This window comes from Macaca thibetana, chromosome 9 (genome assembly GCF_024542745.1).
Source record: "Macaca thibetana thibetana isolate TM-01 chromosome 9, ASM2454274v1, whole genome shotgun sequence".
NCBI classification, from domain to species: Eukaryota; Metazoa; Chordata; class Mammalia; order Primates; family Cercopithecidae; genus Macaca; species Macaca thibetana.
Window position 1 is genome coordinate 98,919,030 of NC_065586.1, and position 20,264 is coordinate 98,939,293.

The following is a 20,264-nucleotide window of genomic DNA, read 5'->3' on the forward strand; positions in this document are numbered from 1 at the left end:
AGTAGAGACGGAGTTTCACTGTGTTAGCCAGGATGGTCTCGATCTCCTGACCTCATGATCTGCCTGCCTCGGCCTCCCAAAGTGCTGGAATTACAGGCATGAGCCACTGCGCCTGGCCGAAATTTTGTATCTTTAATCAGTCTTATATAGAAAATTTTTGGTTATCCCTTTAAATATTTCCTCACCTCCATTCTTTTCTTCCCAAGCTTCTTTCTCATTTTTCATTTCCATGTTTTCTCTTGTAGAAGCACTTTGGTGGTTAATTTTCTCAGATCTATTCTCTAGTTTATCAATTTCCTCTTTAACTTGGTCTCCTCTCTTTGTGACCCATCTGTTGAGTTTTTTATTTCAATAACTATTTTTCTACAAGTTTTATCTGCCTGTTACTATCTCTTGTTTGGTAATGTTCTTTTCTTGTGTTTTTAATTCTTTCTTTTTGGCTTTAATCATTTGAAATATGCTTGTATCTTAGGGAGTTTTTTTTCAGGGGGTCTTATCCTGCTATTTGTTGGATTTGTCTTGTTTGTAATGGATTAGTTTTGTGTATATATATATGTGTGTGTATATATATATGTTTTTTTTTGAGATGAGTCTCGCTCTGTCGCCCAGGCTGGAGTGCAGTGGTGCTATCTTGGCTCACTGCAAGCTCTGCCTCCCGGGTTCACACCATTCTCCTGCCTCAGCCTCCTGAGTAGCTGGGACTACAGGTGCCTGCCACCACGCCTGGCTAATTTTTTATATTTTTAGTAGAGATGGGGTTTCACCATGTTAGCCAGGATGGTCTCGATCTCCTGACCTTGTGATCCGCTTGCCTCGGCCTCCCAAAGTAGTTTTGCATACATTTTTATATCTTGGATTGTGAGCTTTATTTATTTTATTTTTATTAATTTTTTTTTGAGACAGAGTCATTGTTACCCAGGCTGGAGTGCAATGGCACAATCTCGGCTCACTGCAACCTCTGCCTCCCGGGTTCAAGCAATTCTCCTGCCTCAGCCTCCGGAGTAGCTGGGATTACAGGCGCCCGCCACCATGCCTGGCTAATTTTTTTGTATTTTTATTAGAGACAGGGTTTCATTATGTTGGCCAGGCTGGTCTCGAACTCCTGACCTTATGATCCGCCCGCCTCAACCACCCAAAGTGCTGGGATTACAGGCCTGAGCCACCGCGCCCGGCCAACAGAACTTTATTTGTAGGAATCCTTTGTGCCGTGGCTAAGGGTAGATCTCTTCAGAGTTCTGTATTTCCGCCAGATGTTGCAGGGTTATTGCCAGCCTGGGACTACTTTTTGTGTTAAATTTTTGGCTTGGGGATCTTCAGACCATGTAGTAGTACAATTCAAATCTGAAATAATCTGTGATCACACATTATTAGAGGAGATGCTGTTTTCCTCCCACTTCAGGGCTTTTTATTGTCACTATGTGCCAGTGGGCTAATGTTTTTTCTAATCTGTTCTCCCCCTCTGAGGGCCCCAGCTTTGTATTGGTTCTCAGTTCCAATTGCCTGTTTTAGGTGGGCCCAAGATCAACAAACTACCCCACTTTCTAGGTCAACTGGAAAGGCCTGATCTCATTTACTACTGTGGTCTCTAGTTCCCGCTATCATTTTTGGTCCCGGGTGATCCTCCTTGCTTTCTTGCGAGTTCAGCTTTATAATTAAAAGGGATTGTTGTATAGCCAGGGTTTTATAGCAGAAGAATTTTTAGTTACCTACCCAGCTATATTGCCAGAAGCAGAAGCTGTCCTCTCCCACCCCCCGAATATCTTGTTCATTGTTATAGCTGTAGCATCCCACATAGTGCCTGGCACATGGTTGGGGGAAGGGGGTCAATACGTACGTGTTAAATGATTTGGAGAACTGAACATTTCCATTAGGAATTAGTTCTTGGCCAGGCATGGTGGCTCACACCTGTAATCCCAGCACTTTGGGAGGCTGAGGTGGGAGGATCCCTTGAGCCCAGGAGTTCAAGACCAGCCTGGGCAACGTAAGGAGACCGTCTCTATTTAAACAAACAAACAAAAAAAGATTTAGTTCTTCCTGCAGGGAAAGCCAGAGGTGATGCTCCAAATTAATTCATATCCAGCAGCCAAGATATTTGGTGTCCTGTACTTTAGCGTCCCAGGAAGGACGTCAATTTTCTTATTTTTCACTCTTAAACTTTAAAATGTTTTCCTAAGGACATGACGCTGTTGCCATTAAGCCAGTTGCTAGCAGAGTTTTCCAGACCCATAAAGTGGCAGATTAAAACCATGCCTGGGGAAACATTACTGCCCAGTGTGTCTTTTTATGCTGGCACTTAGAAAGTTTTTACGCTGATTAAATTGACCTTTACAGTGGCTCAGCTAAGAATAGCAACTGTAAGATGTGGAAACTGTTGAGGAAAATGTTGTTAGTCCCACAGTTTATACTGCCACCAAAGAGAGGAGATAATTTTTTGCATATGTGCAAAAGGCATACTGTTTATCCTTTCCATTGTAAAAATGTTTTTTCCAGTTTGATGTTGGTCTTGCTTGTCTCTTCTTTGTGACTTTGTTTTCTGTTTGGTAACCATGTGTGCCTTGTCTCTCAGAGCTGGTCACTGTGGCACTGGGGCTGAAGGCACATACCTGTAGCAGATGGGGCTCCTAGTAGTCACTACCAGGGTCACTCCCGAGGTGAAAGACTTCAGCGTAAGAGCATTCATTATGCACCAAAGTTCCTTTTTGACAAGTTGTACATTTCTAGCTTTCTGGGGTTTTGTTTTAGCCGGGGAGTTTTGTGCAAATGAAAACATTGCCAGGAAGATGACATCTTTAAAATGCAAGTATGATCTTGTCACCTCCCTGTATAGAGTGGTCCACACCTACCTAACTTCCCTATCTACTTCTTCTACCATCTCCTTCTAGCTAAAGGCCTTTGCTTGTAGCATTTTCTTTGCCTGTGATGTTCTTCTCTGTCCTCTTCCTAGTTTCTTTCTTTTTTTTTCTTCTCTCTCTCTTTTTTTTTTTTTTTGAGATGGACTTTCACTCTTGTTGCCCAGGCTGCAGTGCAATGGCACTATCGCAGCTCACTGCAACCTCCGCCTCCCAGGTTCAAGTGATTCTCCTGCCTCAGGCTCCCAAGTAGCTGGGATTACAGGCATGTGGCACCACACCCGGCTAATTTTTGTATCTTTAGTAGAGACGGGGTTTCTCCATGTTGGTCAGGCTGGTCTCAAACTCCCGACCTCAGGTGATTCGCCCGCCTTGGCTTCCCAAATTTCTGGAATTACAGATGTGAGCCACTGCGCCCACTAGTTACTACTTTCTAACCATACTGTCAATCTCAGTTCAAGCTTACCTTCCTCCCAGAAGCTGTTCTGGACTTTCTTGACGAGTTCCTAGGTCTTATCTTTTACGCACTGTCACCTAATCTGTACTTTTCCTTCCTAACATTTATTGTAGTCACAATTTTATCTGCGTAATTATTTTACCATCTTTCATTAGACTGCAAGTTTTGTGAGGATGACCTAAACAATATAATAATGTGTAATGTGCTTTGAAGATGCTTGGAAGAAAAGCATAAGCTAGGTGTGGTGGCTCATGCCTGTAATTGCCGCACTTTGGGAGGCCAAGGTGGGATGATTGCTTAAGACCAGGAGTTCGAGATCAGCCTGAGCAACATAGCGAGGCCCTGCCTCTACCAAAAAAGTAAAAATAAAAAAGCCAGATGTGGTGGCACATGCCTGTAGTCCTAGCTACTCGGGAGGCTGAGGCAGGAGGATCACGTGAGCCCAGGAGTTTGAGGCCACAGTGAGCTACAGTCGTGCCACTGCACTCTAGCCTGGACAACAGAGCAAGACCTTGTCTCCAATAAATACATAAATTGTAAAAGCATAGGATAATCATAAAGCGTGCTGAGAATTTTTCATATTTGACCTTTCCATTGCATTCTTTCCAGTTCCTTTTTCTTTTCTTCTTCATGTGTCTGGAGCAGCCCACATTGCCACAGAGAACTTGGCTGTTCTGAAACAATTCTGAGTGAAGGCAAAGTACTGTTTGGATGGTCTTTCATGCCCAGCAATAGTGGCTCACAGAATAATGTTGATAGTAGGAGTTCAGAGAAGTTAGGTAGCCCAAAGTCACACGGTTAATAGCCCTACTGTAAGAGCTGGGCTTTGAACCTAGATCCAGCTAACTCTTTTTGTTTTTTTTTTTTTTTTTTTTTTTTTGAGACGGAGTCTTGCTCTGTCGCCCGGGCTGGAGTGCAGTGGCCAGATCTCAGCTCACTGCAAGCTCCGCCTCCCGGGTTCACGCCATTCTCCTGCCTCAGCCTCCCGTGTAGCTGGGACTACAGGCGCCCGCCACCACGCCCAGCTAGTTTTTTGTATTTTTTAGTAGAGACGGGGTTTCACCGTGTTAGCCAGGATGGTCTCGATCTCCTGACCTCGTGATCCGCCCATCTCGGCCTCCCAAAGTGCTGGGATTACAGGCTTGAGCCACCGCGCCCGGCCGTTTTTTTTTTTTTTGAGACAGGGTCTGACTCTGTCACCCAGGCTAATGTGCAGTGGTGTAATCATGGCTCACTGCAGCCTCAACCTTCTGGGCTCAAGCAGTCCTCCCACCTCAACCTCCCAAGTAGCTGGGACTACAGGTGTGCAACATCACACCCAGCTAATTTTATTGTTATTTTTGGTTGAGACGGGGTTTTGCCATGTTGTCCAGGCTAGTCTCAAACTCCTAGGCTCCAATAATCTGCCCACCTTGGCCTCCCAAAGTGCTGAAATTATAGGCATGACCCACCACACCTGGCACCAGCGAATTATTAACTACTTAGGCTTTGTGTAGATCTTGAGCCACCTGGAGGTGTTTGAGTCCTAGGTGTGCAATGATTAGGCTCCTCATATAAGGAGGGGTGGAAGAGCACAGGCAGCATTTCCACACCACTGTTCTTTGCTGTGGGTTTGCATGAGAGGAGACATAGATTTCATGATATCTTGCATTGGCTTGAGGCTGCTAGGTCAGAGTGGACAGGGGATGTGGAGGATAATAAAACCTTAAAGTTGAAGGAGACAACTTTAAGTTGTCTTTTTTTTTTTGAGACGGAGTCTTGCTCTGTCGCCCAGGCAGGAGTGCAGTGGCCGGATCTCAGCTCACTGCAAGCTCCACCTCCTGGGTTTACGCCATTCTCCTGCCTCAGCCTCCCAAGTAGCTGGGACTACAGGCGCCCGCCACCTCGCCTGGCTAGTTTTTTTGTATTTTTTTAGTAGAGACAGGGTTTCACCGTGTTAGCCAGGATGGTCTCGATCTCCTGACCTCGTGATCTGCCCATCTCGGCCTCCCAAAGTGCTGGGATTACAGGCGTGAGCCACCACGCCTGGCCTTAAGTTGTCTTTAAGGCGTGGTGGCTCACGCCTATAATCCCAGCAACTTGGGAGGCTGAGGCAGGAGAATCACTTGAACCCAGGAGGCGGAGGTTGCAGTGTGTCAAAATCATGCCACTGCACACCAGCCTGGGCGACAGAGAGTCCATCCTTCCCCACCCCCCAAAAAAAATTTAAGGAGACATTAGCGGTGGTCTTAACCAGACCTAGGGCCATTGAGTAACTTGCCCAAAGTCCATTTCTGTGTAGTGATAGAGCTGGGGTCTACAAAAATTAGACGGATGTGGTGGCGTGCACATGTAGTCCCAGCTACTCAGGAGGCTGAGGCAGGAGGATCAGATCAGTTGAGCCTGGAGGTCGAGGCTGCAGGGAGCCGTGATCACGCCACTCTACTCCAGCCTGGGCGACAGTTAGACTCTGAGTGAAAAAAAAAAAAAAAAAGTAGGGGGGCGGGGAGAGCTGGGGCCAAACCCAAGGCTCCTGGGTTTTCCACACCACTATTGACTGACACCAGCAGGTCTCTCTGAAGGAACTCACTTCGGCACTCATACCTGACTATCTCCCGAATCCTCCTTCACTTCTTCCTTGCTAGAGATCCACCTTCTTTTGTCCCCCTGCAGCAGAAAATGACAGTTCCCATAACCAAGACCATCCCAGGCAGCTCAGGGACTCTGTATTTGGAGGAGGGAGAAGGACCACAGGGGACTAGATAAATAGATGTCCACAACTTGCGATGTTTCAACTTAATGATTTTTCAACTTTATGATGGTGCAAATGACATACGCAGCCAGTAGAGATCATTTGTTTTTCACTTTTAATACAGTATTAAGTAGATGACATGAGATACTCAATACTTTATTGTAAAATAATTTGTGTTAGAGGATTTTACCAAACCGTAGGCTGATGTAAGTTCTGAGCATGTTTAAGGTAAGCTAGGCTAAGCTATGCTGTTCAGTAGGTTAAGTGTGATAAATGCATTTTTGACTGACGATATTTCAATTTATGATGGGTTTACCAGGACATAACCCCATCGTAAGCCAAGCACTTCTGTACTGGGTTAAAAAGTTTCTGAGGAACACTGGATTCAATGATGCTTCCACTCTGCTGCTCTCCCTGGGAAAGCAGAGGCAGAACGGTGAAGCAGAGTGGGGTCTTGTTTATTCCAGGCCCCCTGCCTCGGTGCACAGAATTCTGAGAGAAAAGCTGACTGACACCAGTAGGTTATGAGGATGCCACTTGTTTACATTTCAAGTGCATTCCACTGTATGTCTCACTTAGGACCAGTTGGCAGCCCTGTGTTCCGAGCCTGGGTCGCCTCTGGTGAATTTTCCTGAGACAGAAGGTGTCATTGGATTCTTTCTTGTGCCAAGTGTAGGCACCACTGCCTCTTTTAGAAGCTATGTGGACACTTTGAACTGTGCTCTTTCAAGCCAGTGCCAGAAGAATGGCATTCACAGGGCCTGGTAAACTTGGGAGAAACTTTCTGATGTTTTTATGAAAGGCGTGTTTTGCTCTGAAGTCAAAGAGTGCGTGTTCTGGCCAAAGTAGCAAGCATAGATCTGTTTTTCCCACATGTACCGGGCTTCAGAGGAGAAGTTGACTAGATAGCCAGTGTATCATTTTGCTTGTGGTGGGCTGGTGGGATGGTGAAAACGGAGGGAGGAAGGAGTATAGGGGACAAGATACTTAGATGGTCCACAACTTGTGATGGTTCAACTTAATGGTTTTTCAACTACGATGGTGTGAGTGGCATACACGGCCAGTAGAAATCATTCTGTTTTTCACTTTTAGTACAGGATTAAGGAGATGGTATGAGAAATCCAACTTGATAGCCAGTGTCTCATTTTGCTTATGCTGGGTGTGGGAGGGTGGTTGTGGAGGGGAGAAGGAGCACATGGAAAGAACTCTGCGTGCAGTGTTATGAGGGCCTCATTCTCAGGGTTTGTAAATGCCACGTTTCCTTCTTTCTAAACTCTTATATCAGAATGTAAAGCTTTTGAGACCAAGAAACACCTAAAGATTTATGGTGGAAATGTGCACTAAGCTGGGGGACTCTGTTTTTAGCCCTATGCTTTCTCTTGTTGTCTCTCTGTGGCTTCAGGTGCCAGTCCTGTTTCTGCCCAGCCTCTAGCCCTGTAGACAGTCCCTGGAGTGCTTGGTGTATACCCTTGGCCAAGTAGACAGTGTAGTAAAGCATGGCCCAGAGAGGAGGAGCCGACCATGTGACTCCAGTTTCCACTGGCAGCTGTCCTCCGGATGTGCACTGTGGGCAGGGCCAGCCTGAGTCGCCGCAAATACTGTGGCTTTAGTTTCTTTGCTGAGCAGGGCTTTTTTCCTTCTTAACTCTGAGCTTCTTGGAGATAAGGACAATGTCTTATTCATCTTTGTATCCCTTGAACCCAACACAATGCTTGGCACAAAGACCGCGTCCAGTAAGTGACTGTGTTACTGTTTAGGATGAAGAAATGTTGAAGGCCACGTATAGCAGATGCCTTACAGGTTTCATCATCCGCGTAGTGGTCCCAAGTACATTTTGGGCTAAGGTTAACGCTGGTCTGGGAGATATTTTATATCTTACATGTGAAACATTTTTTTAAATGTTTCCATCCTCATCCACCAGTGCTGTGGACAGAATTTGGCAGACTGCTAGATGGCCACTCAGCAGTGCCCTTTATGTGAGTGCCCCTAACAAGGGACAGTATGAATCCTGGATCCAGTCAGGATTCTTATTCAATAAGCAAAAATGATCTAGCAGATTGAAATTGGACTGTGTTGTCTAAGCAGTTTGGCCCTTTATTGAAAAGTGAAGAATTTCAGTTGTGGATTTTTGCTGTTGTTGCCCTCTTTAGGATCACACTGTGAATTAACCTTGGAGAGCAAGTGTTTTAAAAAGGAGAATGGGATAACTGAGCAGATGCTAATCCTAGAATACATACCGCATTAATTATTCCAGGAAGTTTCACAGAAAAGCCGGTTTTATTTAAAACATACTGCTAATTACCAGAGAATCATCACCCTCCTACTGGCTGAGGTTAGCACCAGAACATGAAATGTTTCTACTTGGACATAAAGAAAGTGAGGCAGCCCTTTCCTGTCCTGTCCGAGGAAAACTTACTCTGCCAATTGCTTTTGTGTCCTGAATCTCCTCTCCTCTTTAATAAAGCATATTTTTTTCCAAAACTCTTTTGTTGTTGTGTAAATCTTTTAAAGTTTTGTTTTGAGACGGAGCTCGCTCTGTCGCCCAGGCTGGAGTGCAGTGGCACAATCTCGGCTCACTGCAATCTTTGCCTCCCCAGTTCAAGCGATTCTCCTGACTCAGCCTCCTGAGTAGCTGGGATTACAGGCATGCGTCACCATGTCTGGCTAATTTTTGTATTTTTAGTAGAGACGGGACTTCATCATGTTGGTCAGGCTGGTCTCAAACTCCTGACCTTGCGAGCTGCCTGCCTCGGCCTCCCAAAGTGCTGGCATTACAGGTGTGAGCCACCGCGCCTGGCCAAAGTTGTTTTTCGTAATGGAATAAACATTGATACAGACTGTTTTGTGGGCAGGTGAATAGACAACCAGGAGGACAGTGATGAGAAGGAAAGTGTTGAAAAGCTGTCATTTAATATGCTAACATGCTTTTTAAATTTTTTAGGATAAGGAAGCCTGTGTGGGTACCAACAATCAAAGCTACATCTGTGACACAGGACACTGCTGTGGACAGTCTCAGTGCTGCAACTACTACTATGAACTCTGGTGTAAGTCCTTGCTCGGGTGTCTCTCAGTATCCCAGCATCCCAATTACGGCCTCTGTAGCCCTTTTCGGATTCTCGTGGGGACAGTGTTGGTGAGTGGAATCTGTTTATGGGTTCCAGGCGTGCTTCCTTTGTAGAGGAAGAGAGTTCTGGTGCTCTTTGGACTTTGTTAGCTGAAGACTGGAGAATATGGTTTCAGCAAGGTCTGCTGCAGAAGCTCTTGCCTGGGGTTTTCCTGGATGCCCCCTCCATTGTGTGCTGAGCCGACAACAGCTTAGGTCCATCCTTGGGCCAGCCCAGAAGCCCTGGTTTGCCTTTTTTTTTTTTTTTTTTTTTTTGGACGGAGTCTCATTGTCACCAGGCTGCAGTGCAGTGGCGTGATCTCAGCTCACTGCAACCTCTGCCTCCTGAGTTCAAGTGATTCTCCTGCCTCAGCCTCCTGAGTAGCTGGTATTACAGGTGTGCGCCACCATGCCCAGCTAATTTTTGTATTCTTAGTAGAGATGGAGTTTCACCATGTTGGCCAGGATGGTCTCAATCTGTTGACCTCGCGATCCGCCCGCCTCGGCCTCCCAAAGTGCTGGGATTAGAGGCGTGAGCCACCGCACCCGGCTGCTTGCTGTTTTTGCAGAGAGAGGTTGCAAGCCAAGCTACTGCGAATGCCAGGCCACTCTATATGGTCACTGTGCCATTTTTTTGTAAGGACCAAGGGGCTTCCAGAATTTCCCATGGAACCTCATGGAGTCCGTCTGTTTCTGAGGGTCCTTCGGAAAGGAACAGTCTTTCCCTAGGTCCCTGCCTATACAGGACCTTCTGGAGAGAGGGAGTCTTGAGGCTCAGCTCCTTTTATTTCTTACCCAGTTCTCACATGGAAGCTCCTGGAGGATTCTCCAGTGTACCTAACCTTTCACTGTCGGCTGAATGCCATGTGGAGGCCGGGCACAGTGGCTCACGCTTATAATCCCAGCACCCGGGGAGGCCAAGGCAACTTTGAGCCCAAGAGTTCAATACCAGCCTGGCCAACATGGTGAAACCCCCTCTCTACTAAAAATACAAAAATTAGCCGGGCGTGGTGGCGGGCGCCTGTAGTCCCAGCTACTCAGGAGGCTGAGGCAGGAGAATCACTTGAACCCAGGAGGCAGAGGTTGTGGTGAGCCAAGGTTGCACCACTGCACTCCAGCCTGGGCAACAGAGCGAGACTCCATCTAAAAAAAAAAAAATTGCCATGTGGAAACCGTCCTTGTCTTGCCACTGGTTTGACCGAGGCCAGAACCACTTGCTGCTTCAACTTGCACGACAGTGGTGATGTTGTTAGGGTCTTCAGGGAGTGGCCCAGGGTTGTTTAAACTGACACTCTTTGTACTCTGACCTTCCTGGAACTCAGATGAGACAGTGTAGGATGCTGGACAAAGAATGAGAGGGTGTTGGGCGGGGGTGGTCCTTAGGACAGGGAGGCCCCAGGTGACCGACATCGCAGTAGTTCTTACAATTGTCTCTTGAGAAAGGAGACTGCAGAATGGTTTCCCCAGATGATTCTAAGCCCTCATCACTGCCTCCATTTGGAAACAGACTTTGGGTTTGTCAAACTATGCCCTTGCCCCCACCGTTCTATCTGCCCCTTTCCCCTTCCTCATCCCCCTGCCAACCCCCGTGTCAGTGATATGGCAAGAAGGCAGCCAGAAGGACTATTGTTTGGGCCAGAGAGGAAATTAGACTCTTGGCTGGAAGGTCTTTCCCTCTGAAATGCAGTTGTATTTGTAGCCAACAGGAGTGGTTCCTCCAAACAAGACCTCTCCCTCACCCTTGCCCTTCCCTTTTGCGAACTGAGGACGGGCTCATCTGCCTTTCTGAGGAATTCCAGGAGCAGTCCAGTGCAGGAGAGCACAGGGCTCAAGATGTCCCCACCAGACCTGCAGATATATAAGCAGCAAAGAAGGAGGGCACAGTCATTGTTGCTATTTTAGAAGGGGTGGGGCTGAGAAACTTACTAGAGGACACACAGTGCCAAGCAGGTAGACAGACTCTGTTTAAATGTTTTAAAATGCAGATAACCACAGGGTTCAAATTCTCCTTCCCACCCTTTGTTAAAACAAAAGTCGAAGCTGGGCTGCCAAAAAGCCACAGAGCTGCAGTTTGTTTCTCTGGGGCCTGGCCAGGCGGCATCAGTTGCGAAAAGGAACGAAGTTGCTCATGGCCCCATCTCAGATTGACAGAGCCTCCTGGGCTTTTGGCAGAGTCGACACAGGAGCCACTGGAATTGGGTCACCAAAGCCAGGGCCAGGGGGTGGAGTGGCAGGGACAGGGAGACCCAGAGGGCAAGGAGGTAGTCTGGGAAAGCAGGTGCCTCACCCCAAGGGCTTAAAGAACGTCAGAGAAAGAGCTGCATGAACGGCTAAGTGTCTCTCCAGCTATGGGCATTTGGGAAAGGAGGAGGCCCGGCAGAGAGCAGTGTCTAGACGGAGAGAAAAGGTGCCCTGTTATACGAGCTGGCACGTGTTTTCTATGTTCTGGAGGCATGGGAGGCACAAAAGCAAAACGCCGCTCTCACGAAGTCCTCCAATATCCCTCTTTATTGAGGTCATGGCCTCTGCCTGGCATGTATGGGAGGGAGGTTGATGTTGGAACAAACACCTGAAGTTCTCATCAAAACGGCACTTTTTGTTGCTTTCAACCCTGTTGCCTCTAACTACCTCTCAACTTTGCCTGAAGTGTGAAAGTCTTGGGCTTTGGGCTGATTTCCTTCCCACCTTCCTTTGGAAAGAAAAATCCTCAGCCAGGAAATCCTTTGGCAGAGTTTTCATTAGACAGGGCAACTCCTTAACTATAGTTGCCTACAGGAAAGGCCTCAGGGAAAAAATGCCATTTCTACTCACCCTTTACCTCTACTAAACTGAATTTTCCTGTGTGCTGAGGAAAATTCTTAATTCTCACACACGTACTTACACACATACACACGTGGTTTACACAGACATACAAGCACACGTAGACTGAGCTCTGGCCGGCAACCTTTCCCACATGTCTCTAATTTTTCATAACCTAAGCCTGCATGTGATGAGAACGGAAGATCCTATTTTATAGGGGCAATAGTTGAGGCTATAAGGACCTGATCATTGCTAGTATTATCTCCATGCATTGTTATGGCACGTGTACTTTAGTTCATCATTCCATCAGTTATTCATTCAACAAACCCTTATTCCAGTGCTCTTGAACTTCGGCTGGCATCAGAATTTCCTTAAGGGCTACTGAAAACACACTCTTCTGGGCCCTACTCCCAGAGCTTTTGATTCAAAACTGAGAATTAAAAAACCTGAGAATGTGCAATTGTAACAAGTTCGTAGTTGATGCTGTGACCTCCTCTGGGCTGGAAAGTGGAGAGACAGAATTCTTACCTTAAGAAGGTAATCCAGTAGGGAGGAGATAAGATGTCCAGTGGCCCAAACCCCAAAGCCACTCCTCCCAGTTCTCATCCCGGGGCTCTCTCCACTCAGCAAGCTACATTTTCTAGGGAGAGATCAAAGTTGGGAATTTCTGCCCTTGAGATCATTTGGGAGAATTTCACCCAGGCATCAATTTCCCCTGGTTTGGGCTTTAGGAGGGAGAGGGGTAGGTTTCTGGACAGTGGAATTTCCCTGAGGTGACACGAAACAGGCTATTATTAGCAAATCCTGTCAATGCTGCCCAACTTGTTTTTCATTTTTCATTCTCTCTCTCTCTTTCTTTCTCTCTCTCTCTCTCTCTTTCCTTTCCCTCCCTCCCATCTCACTCCTCCTCTCTCCCCTCCTTCTCCACTCTTTCTTTCCCCTCCCTTCCACCCTCCCCTACCCTTTCGCCCACCCTCCCGTACCCTTCCCCCCACCTTCCCCTCCCCTTTCCCCAGCCTTTCCCCCTCCTCCTTCCCCTCCCTCCTCCCCCTCTCCCTCTCCCTCTCCCTTCCCCCTCCCACTTCCTTCCTTCCTTCCTCTTTTTTTGTGTGTAACACAAGGTTTCACTCTATCACCTAGGCTGGAGTATAGTGGTGTGATCTTTGGTCACTGCAGCCTTAACCTCCTGGACTCAAGGGATCCTCCCGCCTCAGCCACTTGAGTAGCTGAGACTAGGAGTGCGTGCCACCACGTCCAGCTAATTTTTATATTTTTTTGTAGAGATAAGATTTCACCATGTTGCCCAAGCTTCGTTTTTTACCTGTTTTTTTTGTTTTCGTTTTTTTTTTTTTTTTTTTTTTTTTTTTGGTTTGTCTTAAGATACCAGTTGTTAGCAAGAGCTCAGTAAATAGGAGTTGACTGAATTTCCGGTGAATTTTGCCAAGAACAGAACCTAAAAGCAGACTATGGACTTGTTCCTAACCCATGTTTCTTTTTTTCTTTTCTTTTTTGAGACAGCATCTCACTCCCTTGCCCAGGCTGAAGTGCAGTGGCATGATCTCACTTCCCAGGTCCAAGCAATTCTCCCACCTCAGCCTCCCAAATAGCTGGAATTATAGGTGCATGCAACCACGCCCAGCTAATTTTTGTATTTTTAGTAGAGATGAGGTTTCAACGTGTTGGCCAGGCTGGTCTCCAAATTCTGAACTCAAGTGATCCACCTGCCTCAGCCTCCCCAAGTGCTGGGATTACAGGCATGAGCCACCGTACCGGGCCCTGTGTTTCTTTATGGAATACTTTTTGGGGGTCAAAAGGGAAATTGAAAGGAAATTGTAAAGGAAACCTTTCCCGTCTATGGTTAAACCTGTAACAACAACAATGAACATACTAAGAATTTACCGTATGTCAGCCATAGTTCGGCGTACAGTACATATATTAACTCATTTAGTCCTCACAGTGACCCGATAAGTTAGAGAGCTTTATTCTCCCTGTTTTACAGATGAGGGAAGTAAAACCAAAATGACCAAGGTCACAAAGCTAGAATATGTGTTTTTAAGCTGGTCTTTGAACCCAGGCCATCTGCCTTTTCCACGTCTGCAGTCATGCTTGTAGGAAAGTTGGCTGGGCTTTCAGATGAAGTTGCAAGTCTCTGACGTCTTCATTTCCCAAATTCAGGCCTTTTCCACTGTGACAGTGGCAGGAGCTCCTGCTGAGAGCAAGGAAGGGCCCGGGGAGCCAGTCACCCACCGTCATGCAGGATGGGAGGAGAGCTCACTTACAGTATGCTTGATCCTCCTCATGGGAATTTCCTGCCGGTTGAAAAGTGGTGTTTTCCCAAGTTTGTAGTGAACTCTTGGGGTTTGTAGTGTAGTCATGGGGCACATGACTCAGTTCCTACACTGCACTGTGATTGTTTTTAAAAACATGTTTTCCATTTTGCTTAGCATGACAAATGCACCCCACAGTGAACTCACAGTTTTCAAACTTGTCATTGAGGAATGTAGTCTCTTGGTAGGTGTGTGTTTGTCAGGGAAAGGAGGGTTGGATTTCTGTCGCTGGTGTGTCTTTTGTTGGGTTTTCCTTTTTTTTTTTTTTTGAGGCAGTCTCGCTCTGGTCGCCCAGGCTGGAGTGCAGTGGCGCAATCTTGGCTCACTGCAAGCTCCGCCTCCTGGGTTCACGCCATTCTCCTGCCTCAGCCTCCCGACTAGCTGGGACTACAGGCGCCCACCACCTCGCCCAGCTAATTTTTTGTATTTTTAGTAAAGACCGGCTTTCATCATGTTAGCCAGGATGGTCGGGATCTCCTGACCTTGTGATCCGCCTGCCTCGGCCTCCCAAAGTGCTGGAATTACAGGTGTGAGCCACCGCGCCTGGCCGGGTTTTCCTTTTTTTAAAACTTTCTTCCTTGTGCTTGCTTCAGCAGCACCTATACCAAAATTGGAATGATACTGAGATTAGTGTGACCCCGGCCAAGGATAGCAGGCAAATTTGTGAAGCACTCCATAAAAAAAAGTAAAAAATGTGAAAATGAACTTTCTTCCTTAGTTTTGAAATCTAGCTAAAAGACTAAAATTTTTCCTAAGTTAGGCAGGTGTGGTGGCTCACACCTGTAATCCCAGCACTTTGGGAGGCTGAGGTGGGTGGATCACTTGAGGTCAAGAGTTCAAGACCAGCCTGGCCAACATGGTGAAAGCCTGTCTCTACTAAAAATACAAAACTTAGCCCAGCGTGGTGGTGCACATCTGTAATCCCACCTACTCAGGAGGCTGAGGCAGGAGTAGAGTCTCGCTCTGTTGCCCAGGTTAGAGTGCAGTGGTGCAATCTTGGCTCACTGCAATCTTTGCCTCCCCGGTTCAAGTGATTCTCCTGCCTCAGCCTCCTGAGTAGCTGGGATTACAGGCATGTGCCACCAGGCCCGGCTAATTTTTGTATTTTTAGTAGAGATGGGGTTTCGTTGTGTTGGCCAGGCTGGTCTCGAACTCGTGACCTCAAGTGATCCATCCGCCTTGGCCTCTCAAAGTGTTGGGATTACAGGTGTGAGCCACCATGCCTGACCTTGTGTTGGCTAATTTCTTTTCACAGTCACCTTCTGCCCTGCCTAATATTTCCTTAAAAAAAAAAAAAGCAGCTGGGCATGGTGGCTCACACCTGTAATCCTAGCACTTTGGGAGGCTGAGGCAGGCAGATCACCAGAGGTCAGGAGTTCAAGACCAGCCTGGCCAACATGACAAAACCCCATCTCCACTAAAAATACAAAATTAGCTGGGTGTGGTGGTGCACGCCTGTAGTTCCAGCTACTTGGGAGGCTGAGGCAGGAGAATCGTTTGAACCCAAGAGGCGGAGGTTGCAGTGAGCTGAGATCATACCACTGCACTCCAGCCTGGGTGACAGAGCGAGACCCTGTCTCAAAAAAAAAAAACCCTCTTTTTTTTTTTTAATACTTCTGGTTCAGTGAATCTAGCCTTTTTCTGGATCAAGGATTCCTTTAAAAATCTGATGAATACTTTAAATTCTCTCCCCAAGAAAAATTTGTAATCACACTGCAGTAGTCAGGATAGGCTAAGTGATGCCACAGGAACGAGCAAGTCCAAAATCCTAGTGACCTATAAAACAACAGGTTTATTCCTCACTCACACTGTATGTCCATCGAAGGTTGGATGAGACTTTTGTTTCCACTTCACCATCCTCTGGGGCCCAGACTGATGTGAAATCACCATCTGGGATGTTGCCAATTGCCAAAACAGAAGAAAGACTAATGGAGGGTCTCATATTAGCAAGGCACATTTTGGCCTCTAAGTGACATATATCACATCCAATCTTGATTCATTAGTTAGACTTAGTCCCAAAGCCTCACCCAGTCACAAGGGGGTCAGGAAGTTCAAGCCTACCTACATGCCTAGAAGGAGAAGAAGCAGAAATACTTGGCAAACATGAAAACCCATGCATGCGATTTTCTTTAAAATGGGGAAAACGAAACAAACCAAAACAAAAACAACCATGTCGGCCACGTGTGGTTGCTCATACCTGTAATCCTAGCACTTTGGAAGCCAAGGTGGGAGGATTGCTTGAAGCCAGGAATTTGAGACCAGCCTGGGCAACAAAGTGAGACCACCCCCATCGCTACAAAAAATTTTAAAATTAGTCATGTGTGGTGTGCACCTGTAGTCCTAGCTACTAGAGAGGCTGAAGTGGGAGGATCCCTTGAGCCCAGGAGTTGGAGGCTGTAGTGAGTTCTGGACTCTACTGCACTCCAGCTTGGGTGACAGCTTAAAAATTAATTTAAAATTTTTTTTTATTAATTTTTTTAAAAAAAATTGTAAAAGCTGTGAAATAGATCATATATATTGCCGTATAAAAGTTAGAAGTTGGTTTACCCTTAGGTAGAGAACTATTGAAAAAATGACTGGTGGCCAGGTGAAAAACTAGTAGAGTTAGATGCTGGCTGTCTTTTTTTTTTAGAGATGGGGTCTCGCTGTGTTGCCCAGGCTGACCTCGCAAGAAGCAGTCCTCTCGTCTCAGCCTCCCAAGTAGCTAGGATTTTAGTTGGGAGCCACTGCCAAGCAGATGCTGATTATCTAATGGGAGAATGTACTTTTAAAATTTTAAAGTTTGGCCATCTGCGGTATCTCACACCTGTAATCCCAGCACTTTGGGAGGCTGAGGCAGGAGGATTGCTTGAGACCAGAGTTTGTTTGAGACCAGCCTGGGCAACCTGGTGAGACCTCATCTCTACAACAACAGCAGCAACAACAACAACAACAACAAAATTAGCCGGGTGTAGTGGTGCATGCCAGTAGCCCCAGCTACTCAGGAGGCCAGAGCAGGAGGATCACTTGAGCCCAGGAGATCAAGGCTACAGTGAGCTGTGTTCACACTACTGCACTCTACCCTGGGTGACAGTGAGACCTCGTCTCTTAAAAATAAGTTTAAAAAAATTGGCCGGGCGCGGTGGCTCACACCTGTAGTCCCAGCGCTTTGGGAGGCCAAGGCAGGTGGATCACTTGAGCCCAGGATTTTGAGACCAGCCTGGCCAACATGGTGAAACCCTCTTTACTAAAAATACAAAAAAAAAAATTAGATGGGCATAGTGGCACGCACCTGTAGTTCCAGCTACTCAGGAGGCTGAGGCACAAAAATCACGTGAGCCTAGGAGGCAGAGGTTGCAGTGAGCCGAGTTCCCTTACCACTGCACTCCAGCATGAGCGACAAAATGAGACCCTGTCTCACAAAATAAATAAATAAAAATAAAGTAAAAAAAAAATAAAGTTATAAAGTAACCCAGAAGTATAATGGAGTGTGAGATTACATTGAGAAAGTAAGAGAAGCCTAGGTAATACCAAATGGTTGTCCCAGAATCATTTAGACTTGACTCCAGAATATACAGCAGCCAGGTTCTTAAGCAGAGTGTCCACCCCAACAACCCTAGGAGACGTTATCAAACTATGTCTGTAGCTGGTTTCACCTCCATAACTCCTTTCCAGCCGCTCCACCCTTCTCCGAGGGCTCCTCTGCCAGTGTCCACTCTTCAGTTAGCCAGTATTCATAAAGAAAGAAACGTAAGTTAAGCAAGTTTGACTAGTGAACCGGGAAAGACCAAAAGGGAGACTTCTAAGTTCGCTTTATGGTCTCTGGTTAGGAATGGATTTTCCTGTCTGCTGATGGGTAACGGAAAAAATCCTCTGTCTGTTCTCTTGCTGCAAGGCTGCAGCATGAAGGTTTGGTTGAACAGTGATACCTACTGAAAGCAATTAGGTGCCATGGAATGGTAGTGCCAGCCTGCCAGGGCTGGGGGGCATGTCACCATCCTGCCCTACTTGGTGGAGGGCAGCTTTGTGGGGAGATTCAATGGGGGCATCCCAGGGGGACAGAGAAAGAGCTGTCACCAGATGCCACACCCTAAATGCCAGGGGATCTTTTAGAAAATTGTGTATATACAAATAAGGGGGAAAAATATCAAGGATTTGTTCATTTTTACAAGTCTGTTTTGTGGGGGAGGGAGGCATTTTTTTCTGTTTTTAAACAAGGTTAACTTGATTTAACTCATTCTGACAAGAGATATATGTGGAAATACTTTAAAAATTTTAAACATGAATCTATAATTACAAAGCAGATGATAAAAAATACACATAGCATTTGGAATGGAAAACAATGGAAGTTTTTCAATAATAGAGAACAAACAATATTATCTATTCTTATTTAGTAACAACTCATCTTAAAATTATTCATTCGATACATTTTTCATTGAGAAAAAAATATTCTTCCTACTACAGAGAAGTATATGTCCATCTTAGAAAAATTAGGAAATAGAGGTAAGCAAAGAACAAAGGAGCTGGTACTGTCTGTCATCCAGAGTTACCCCATGGTTAGAGCTTCCTGACTATACCCCTCCTTTTTCTGTCCATATATATTTCTTCTTCTTTTTTTTTTTTTTTTTTAAGACTGAATCTCACTCTGTTGCCAGGCTGGAGTACAGTGACGCGATCTTGGCTCACTGCAGCCTCCGCCTCCTGGGTTCAAGCGATTCTTAGCTTCCTGAGTAGCTGGGACTACAGGTGTGCCCCACCATGCCCAGCTAATGTTCGTGTTTATTTTTAGTAGAGATGGGGTTTCACCATGTTGGCCAGGATGGTCTCGATCTCTTGACATTGTGATCTGCCCACCTTGGCCTCCCAAAGTGCTAGGATTACAGGGTATGAGCCACTGCATCTGCCCATACGTAATTTTTTTAAGCAAAAGTTAGGATCATATTTTATTTTGTCATCTGCTTTTTTCATTTAATATCAGAAACTGTTTATCAAAAATAATATTGTGTAATTTTTTAATGATTCATATTATTTCATTGTGTAGCCATATTCCTAGGGGAATTTAAAAACCTACCCAGAAATTAATTTATTGATTAAAAAAAAAACAAAAGCTAGCTAAAGTAAAATTAGTCATAGATATTTTTTAAATTTAATTTGTTTTGGCCAGGCATGGTGGCTCACACCTGTAATCCTAGCACTTTGGGAGGCTGAGATGGGAGGATCCCTTGAGCCCAGCGTTCAAGACCAGCCTGGGCAACACAGTGAGAAAGCCAGGCATGGTGGCGTGTGCCTGTAGTCCTAGCTACTCAGAAGGTGGAGTTGGGAGGATGGCTTGAGCCCAGAAGGTTGAGGCTTTGGTTGAGCTGTGATCGCCCCACTGTACTCCATCCTGGGTGACAGAGCAAGACCCCGTCTCAGAAAAAAAGAAAATTAATTTGTTTCTACTTTTATAATTTGAAAGAAAATAATCAAAAGAAGAAAATTTAAATTTCTTATTCTGTCATTTAAAGATGTCATTATTTTTGTTTTCCTTTCCGTTCTTTCCCCGTCATGTGTGTATGTGTATGTGTGTGTATGTTAAAAGCAAAATTCCTCATTAACTAAAAAAAAAACAAATTTAAAATCCTGTTGTGCCACACATTTAAAAATTGGAGAGGAGGTCTTATACTGTGGTTTGCTGAGATTCTCTGAGTATGATCCCAGAGACAGCACAGAGGGAAATAAAGTGCTGTGGGGCTTGGCCTCTGTTCCGCCACCCTTTCCTGGAGCAGGGAGGAAGAGGGGGCTGCTAATGGCCCTGTGTCTACTGCAAAGGCAGACCAAAGGGAGGGAGAGTTGATTGTGGCAGTGGGAGATGGAATTGTACCCGATTAGGATTATGTCGAGAGCAGAGGAAATCATTTACACTCTCTAGGGAGGAGATGGACCTGAGGCAATTAGAATTTTTCCACCTCTAACTTTAGTGATTCTTGTATTACAGAGGCATACGTGATAGAGAAAAGCACCTGATCTTTTTGATGCT

The 20,264-nt window shown here is 45.9% G+C and overlaps 3 protein-coding genes across 10 annotated transcripts in view; 2 read left to right on the forward strand and 1 right to left on the reverse strand.

Moving 5' to 3' along the window:
• The window catches only part of BORCS7 (BLOC-1 related complex subunit 7), a 228,286-nt gene that overhangs the window by 154,061 nt on the left and 53,961 nt on the right, over positions 1-20,264 (forward strand). The window lies entirely within an intron of this gene.
• Positions 1-20,264, reverse strand: part of ARL3 (ADP ribosylation factor like GTPase 3) — a 537,289-nt gene that overhangs the window by 127,083 nt on the left and 389,942 nt on the right. The window lies entirely within an intron of this gene.
• WBP1L (WW domain binding protein 1 like) overlaps positions 1-20,264 on the forward strand; it is a 79,273-nt gene that overhangs the window by 51,486 nt on the left and 7,523 nt on the right. For both annotated transcript variants that reach the window (XM_050804170.1, XM_050804171.1), the window contains exon 2: positions 8,979-9,081. In XM_050804170.1, coding sequence (XP_050660127.1) covers positions 8,979-9,081 — 103 coding nt within the window. The remainder of the gene's footprint in view (positions 1-8,978; positions 9,082-20,264) is intronic.